The 6905-nt window shown below is 48.8% G+C and overlaps 1 protein-coding gene across 2 annotated transcripts; it reads right to left on the bottom strand.

Moving 5' to 3' along the window:
• Window positions 1–1142: 1142 nt before the first annotated feature.
• RIPPLY1 (ripply transcriptional repressor 1) lies at window positions 1143–4070 on the bottom strand. Of its 2 annotated transcripts, XM_033118069.1 has the most exons (4): window positions 3916–4070; window positions 2916–2991; window positions 2247–2311; window positions 1143–1687 (listed from the first exon to the last, which is right to left on the bottom strand). In XM_033118069.1, exons 1-4 carry the CDS (start codon window positions 4068–4070, stop codon window positions 1441–1443), a joined length of 543 nt encoding a protein of 180 aa, XP_032973960.1. In that variant the 3' UTR covers window positions 1143–1440. The 2 variants fall into 2 exon arrangements, with proteins under 2 accessions (XP_032973960.1, XP_032973968.1); XM_033118077.1 differs by lacking the exons at window positions 2247–2311; window positions 2916–2991.
• Between the last annotated feature and the right edge of the window lie 2835 nt (window positions 4071–6905).

Here is a 6905-nt window from a genome sequence, read left to right as displayed (position 1 = left end):
AGCATGGGGGAAATAGTCAATATCACAATAACTTTGTACATTGACAGATGGTTACTAGACTTATTGTGGTCATCACATTGTAAGGTAGATAGTCAAATCATTATGTTGTACACCTGAAACTAATATAATATTGTATGTCAACTACATATATTTTAATAAAACATAAATTTTCAAAAAAGAGAGACAGTCAAGGACCAGCCAATTGGACAGCTTGGAATACCAAGTTAAGGGCTTGCTTCATGAATATATGAGTAGAGAAGCCATAGATTCTCAAGAGGATCTGTGATAAAAAAAAAATAAACAAGTCCAGCTGTTGATGACGCAACGAAAAACCATAGTATGGCCTTGAGCAGGGGCACAACATGATCTGATCTGGTGGCCAGTGTGGAGGAGGAATTGCAGGGGGACATGCTGGAGGCACAAAAATTAGTCGAGGAGTAATTGGCGCAGGGGTAAGGCATGAGGCCTGAGCTGTGGTAGATACAAAGGGAATTGAAGAAGTAAAATTGATAGGACTTAGTAACCCCAAAGCGCCCCTCCACACATGCACACACTCATCTCCAAGGCTCAACTGAGGCTGCACCTCACCCCCCACCCCAACCCACAGCCCTACTACCAACTTTCAAGCTACACTGTGGAGGCCTTTTTGCTCCCTTTCCAAGTGGTCTTTAAAGTTTAATCTAGTGATTTCACAAGTTGCCAGAGAGGACCTGGCCCTGCGCTGGCCCCCTGGCCCTACATCCCCATCTGTCAACTGACCTCTGGGAGACCTTCAGCTGGTCTCTGACCCTGTGCCCATGGCTTCATAACATGGACAGAGTTCAGTTAAGAAATCAGCACAGTTCCAGGAAAAAGGCAAACATCATCTAGTTTATTTTTCTCCTGAGTCATCTCATGCCAGGACAGATCCCGATGGATAGTAGGCAAAATGGGAGGAGTTCCCCAAAGCAAGCTGATTGTCTAGATGCCCTCTCTTCTTCCTGCCAGGTCCATCAGAAGGGCATCCCAACTTTGCTTGGATCTGGTGTTGGTATCCCTGAAGGGAAGCCAGAAATCAGGCTTTCCATGGGGAGACGAGACTTTGTGGCTATCTGGAAAGCTGGGGAGTCAGGGAGCCCCAAAGAATGACTGCTCCCCTGTACATGGGCATGCTTTGTCCTGATCTGCTTTCTGGGGGCTTCAGAAAGCATGTCTTCCTTCCCCTAGAGCCCCTAGGACTCTCCTACTGTCAACACAATAACAACCCAGACAATGAGATGTCAGAGGCCTGGGCTCACAGGCCAGTTGGGTACAGCCAGTGTGAGTTGCTGACTCAAGGACCCAACTTTCAATCCAGAGAGCTGTGCCTGGACATTCCTGGCTGATTGATGCCCTGGAGCCTTGCCAGGTGTACAGAACGCTAATCAGACTCTGACCGGCTCAGTTTGGAGAGGTCAGGGGCTAGGAAGGAAGATGAATTGCGGCCCTGTGTGGTGCTGACCCTGGTACCCTCACACACCCTTCTGGCCCCTTTTCATCTGCCTCCTTTTTCTCCTCCTCTTCTTCGTCCTCTTCCTTCTCGTCCTCCTCCTCTTCGCTGTCTGAGTCCTCATACAGATTGATGGTTGCCTGGACAGGGAAGTGCTGCAGTAAAATCTCCCCATCACTATACAGGTAGTCAAAGAAGCGGGATTTGGGCCAGAAGAGCCTGTGGACAGAGAAGAAACTTAGACAGGTCTCATGTGCAGAGGGGTCAGTAGAGCCGAGAAGGAAGCCAGGCCCTAAACTCCTTTTCCTACCTGCAGTAATGGGGTGAGAGGTAAAGAAAGAAAGAGAGCTTTGTAATGGAACTTTCTGAATTGTTACAAAACGGCCCCAGGCAGGACGGTAATATGTGGTGGACCTATAACTGTGGGGAGCTCCAGCCTTAGCATCTATCAATCCCGATGCTGATCCCACCCCCACATAAGAAGACCTCTAGCCAAGAATTCTCTAGAATTCTCCTGTGTCCTCCATCTCCTACAAAGGCTTCTTTCACTGACCTGTCCATAGGGGCTCCTTCTTAGGGGCCATTGACAATGCCTCCAGAGAAGACAAACTTGGTCAAGTCCCTTAACCTCTCTGAGCTTCAGTTTCCTGGTCTATGAATTAGTGGTCATAGCAGTGCCCCCCACTACCACCACCAATTCTGTTTCACAGGGCTGTTGTGAGGATTTAAAGACCTAATGAATCTATGTCACGTTCTGAGCTTGGTGCCAGAAGCTTACCTGACGGGGTGATGGAACTCAAAGTCAGCTTTGGTGACCTCAGCACTTGTTGCCCCACCAGTGGCCTGTTCAAAGCAAAAGCTAGCATGTGGCTCAAAGTACATGGCCAGATAACTGCCTCCTCTGTATCTGGGGTCAGCAACCTGCAGATAAGATGATCTAGAAGAGACCTCAGACATCTCTGGGGTCCAGACCCCGCTCCCCAACCCAACAAGGGGGTCTGTCCTGTTTGTGGTTGAAAAACAAGTGGACAGAGTCCTAGGGATTGTTGGCTTGCCTGCCCCCATTCTAACACCTGTTTGGAGACTATCCAGGGGACAGAATTTTACTGGAGCAGCAAAGATTCAGGGGTGACCGTGGTTGAAAAGCACTGGGACTCGGTGCCAGGAGACCAGGATTCTAGCACCAGTGCTACTACAGGCGAGCTGTGGGGCCTGCCCAAATCCTCCCCTCCTCTGGGCCTCAGTTCCATCATCTTTCAAATTGCACAGAAACCTCGTGTCTGCCCTCCTCCTAGAGCTGTTGTAAGAATCAAATGTGAGCAAGGCTGTGAAGATGGTTTCCCAGATCTGCAGCCCTGGATTGAGGTCAGAGGCTCTCTGTGAAGGGACCTGGTCAGTGTGAACACAAATGGCTGCGTGTGAACTTGGGTAACGGGCTCAAACTCACCAAATCCACAAGTTTCCTCACCTTCCTTGGGGAGTCATTTGTAGAGCACAGCCAGGGCCTCCAAAGACAAACCCGTCTAGGACAGAGAGGGGAGATCCAACAGGGGAGGAAGAAGAGACAAGAACATGGACTCCCTGAGATAACCAAAGAGGTCTCTAAAACACTTGGCTTGGATGTCATCTACTTCAGGAAGTCTCTCCGAAGGACCCTGAGCCCGGGTCAGGACATTGCCATTCCTCTCTACTTCAACAATGTTATCGTTGTTCTTATCACAGTTTTGTAATTGTCTGTTTACTTGCCTTTGAGTTTCTTAAGGGCAGATTTCAGTTTGATCATGTCTTATTCTCCAACAGCTAGCACAATGCCTGGTACACAGTAGGCATATCAGTAAATATTTGTTAAATGTGTTAAATGTTTGGAGGAATGAATGAGGGTTGGGTGCAGATATCTTGCCCTCTACCTCCTGCTCAAGAAGCTCAGAATCCTACCATCTTCCTGGGCTGGGGAAATGGGCCAGAAATATTCCTGGGCCCACTGCTCCCCCACTAGACTTCCAGAGGTAGGGAAAAAGCAAATGGAAATCTTATGGTGTGGTCAGGAAAGAGACAGTGCCCCAGTCAAAGGCCTCTTGGGACGTTGGCCCTCTCTCCTCCGTCCCCCGTGCAGCCTAGGCCATGTGTAACCCAGGTTTCATGGCATCCCCCCTGTGCCTCTCAGTGGACTGAGCAACTTAGCCCATGAGGGCCTGGCTGCTCAGCTTTCAGTTTTGGCAATGCCTACTGTCCCCAAGTCCCCTCTTGTCACTCAGAGCGATTGATGAGATGGAAAGCCAATTGAGATATTCCAGCCCGATACATGGAGGGGACACTCTCTGAGGGTTGTGAGACCTCCACACCCCCTTCACAGAGAACAGGGGCACCCTGGACATCTCATTTTCCTTCCTTTCCCACAAACCCCACAAAACCAGAGTTCAGGTTGCCAAAAGCCAAGTACTACTTACCTTTCACTCCCGTCTACTTCTTGTCCACAGGAGAGAGGGGGCGATGGGCTTAACAGGTCAGGGAGTGCCAGGGGGCCCTGAGCTATGGCTGGGACGATGCTTAGAGCCAGGGCTGAGACAGGGGCAGCAGCAGTGGCGGGAGCAGCAGGATCCATCCTTAGGGTGTCAAGACCAAGCAGGCTGCGAGGGCTCCTATTTCTCAGAGCCTGCTGCACTCTTGGCCTTTCCTGGGAGACCCTTTATAAGACCTGCCTGGACTCATAAATTATTCAGGGAAGTGCAAGGGTGGGGGAGCTGGGAGGTGGAATGAAGACTTAGGAAAGGGGCTCAAGGAGCGAGAGCTGGATTCCTGGGTGTGAAATCTCTTCCAGTTGAATAAACAGAGCGTCAGTGGGGGGTAAGAGGTTATCATTACCTCCAAGTCAGAAGGAAAACACAGAAGGGGCAAATCACACACCATTTGTGCAAATTCCCCAAGCAGTAGCAAAGCTGGAAGGAGGAAAGGTGGGAAGCTCATTAGTACCTAAAACCGCAGAAAGCTGTCAGGCACTGGGGGCTGGACAGACAGGCCTTTAGCAAAGCCAGTTCCCAGCAAGAAATGACAGCTGACCTAGCTCAGGAGAGTGAGGGACTCGTACATCATTTCATCTCAAACCCCAAATATATTTGCCAGGCGGTCCTGACATATAAGATGACTGCCTTAAGCATAACACCTGGGTGAAGAAAAAGAGGAGGTTCTGGGTGGAGCCTGTGGGGTAAACCTCAAGTCTTCGTTTCATGCCTTCCCCTTTACTGGTCAGTTCACTTGTAAAAGAATGCCCTCTCCAGCCTCAGCAGTAAGGGGTCCGGTAAAGGAACACAGGCAGCGTTCTCAGGGCTACCAGATCAGATTCCAAATCTCAGAACTCAGCTTCCAGTCCAGGAGCTAGGGTGCTGGGGGAAGGCAAAGTTGTGTCCAGCTGCTAACCTGCTGAAGACCACCCCTGGCCCTGGGGCCTCAGCTCCCTCACATGTAAGAGGAGGGTGCGAGCCCAGCAGTCCCCAATGGCCCTGTAGCCTGAACACGCTGTGACAGGGGCTGTGTAAATGGGTACTGACCCAGGGCAAGCCCAGGGGCTACAGCACAGCCCTTGACCATAGCCAGTCTCCTGGGCTTTGGCCAGAAAGCTTCCAGTTACAACTACTGTCAGGCTCCTTATGCTTTAGAAGTCCTGAAAATATGCTTCCTGAACTCAGTGTCCAGCATCAGAGTGCATTTAGCTTCCTGGACGTTCATCACAGTCGGGTTTGGGGTGGTCAGAAATTTGAAACAACCTCGAATGTCCAATGATAGAAAACCAGTTGCAATTAGGGTAAGTCCTTGCAACCAAATACTAAGCAGACACACAATCACGTTCCAGGATGTATAATTATCAACACAGAAAGTGAGAAAAAAAAAAGACTCCAAAAGAATATGAGTCATTTGCCTCCAGGGCTCCTCTTTTCTCCATGCACTTAGCCCCTACCTCCACAGCATTTCAAATTCCAGCCCCACTGTGTTCTTTGCAGCAAAAGAAAATTGGAAACAACCTAAATGTCTCACTTTAGAAAGCTGGTTAAATAAATCATTGAACAGTTATACAATTTTGTATTAAAATTCGTTTGGTAGAAGATTGGGGGAAAGTCAATACATTGAAGAGTGAAAAAAAGAAGCCTCTACAATATAACTTAGAGGACGATCCCATTTTGGTAAGAAAAAATGAATAGAATATACAGTATGCAGAAAATAAAAAAGACTGGTTAAGAAGAAAAGAGAATGTTACAGTGGTCGGTTCTGGGAGTAAGATCATGATAAATTTCTTCCTTCCTTGTGCTTTTCTGAATTTTCTAAAAAGCTCCACAAGACCTGATATACTTTGGGTAATGAAAAGCCATGACACATAAGAATAAAAAGAGCGCCGGCCCAAGTGGCTCAGGTGGTTGGAGCTCCGTGCTCCTAACGCCGAAGGCTGCGGTTGGATTCCCACATGGGCCAGTGGGCTCTCAGCCACAAGGTTGCCGGTTTGACTCCAACAAGGAATGGTGGGCTGCCCCGCCCCACTGTAACTAACAACGGCAATTGGACCTGAAGCTGAGCTGCGCCCTCCACAACTATGATTGAAAGGACAACAACTTGACTTGGAAAAAAATCCTGGAAGTACACATTGTTCCCCAATAAAGTCCTGTTCCCCTTCCTCCATAAAATCTTAAAAAAAAAAAAAAAAAAAAAAAAAGACTGTAAAGAAAGAATTGCTTATCCGTGGAGGAGAGAAAACTCTTGGGAGGGAAATGACAGCCATTTTCAAGTATCTGAGGATTAGACTGCAATGAGATTACACTAGTTCTGTGTGACTTCAAAGGACAGGGCTGTGGCCCACGGGTGGAAGCTACAGGGAGACATATTTGGGCTCAAAGGAAAACTTTCTAACAGCCCAGCCACCACCTAACCCAAGGGCTTGGCACTGCACCGGCCCTCAATAAAACAGGTTTATTACATGTGGTGAAATGAGTGGTGCAGTGGAATGTGCTGCCTTGGTAAGCTCTCTGTCCCTGAATTGTGTAAGTGCAGGCTGGATCCTGGATCCTGGATCCCGGATCCTGGAGAGGAAAAGCTTTCAGGAGAAAAGGGGAGACCCAGTTTCTACCAGTCTCTGAGTATTCTTGCTAAATTTGCCTCCAGAAGATGAGAATTTGCTTACACTGCCTCACTGACTCAAATGAGGAGTAAAGGAGCTGAGAGAAGGAGCCAGGTTGAAGAGACTGGGCTGGAAGGAGATGGCATGTGAAGGAGAAAGAAGCAGACTTACTGTCATACCCTGGGATCTTTTTGACCTCTAGGTGACTGTGATCTCTGAAAATAGGCAGGAGGGAAGAAGGAAAGGGAGAGGAGAGCATTCCTACTGAGCCCCTGGCTCATGCCCAGCCACACTTAGCATGTCACCTCCCACCCTGAACTTGTGTTCATTCTGCCA

Source organism: Rhinolophus ferrumequinum, chromosome X (genome assembly GCF_004115265.2).
Source record: "Rhinolophus ferrumequinum isolate MPI-CBG mRhiFer1 chromosome X, mRhiFer1_v1.p, whole genome shotgun sequence".
Taxonomy (NCBI): domain Eukaryota; kingdom Metazoa; phylum Chordata; class Mammalia; order Chiroptera; family Rhinolophidae; genus Rhinolophus; species Rhinolophus ferrumequinum.
This window is presented reverse-complemented; position numbering and strand designations above follow the sequence as displayed.

Excerpts from the sequence above, each read along its gene's own strand:
- RIPPLY1 (XM_033118069.1), bottom strand. The coding sequence starts at position 4,070 with ATGGATCCTGCTGCTCCCGCCACTGCTGCTGCCCCTGTCTCAGCCCTG. Across the intron at positions 2,312-2,915 it reads TGAGGAAACTTGTGGATTTG|GCCACTGGTGGGGCAACAAG; the intron begins GTGAGTTTGAGC and ends TGCTTTGAACAG. Across the intron at positions 1,688-2,246 it reads GAGTTCCATCACCCCGTCAG|GCTCTTCTGGCCCAAATCCC; the intron begins GTAAGCTTCTGG and ends CTCTGTCCACAG.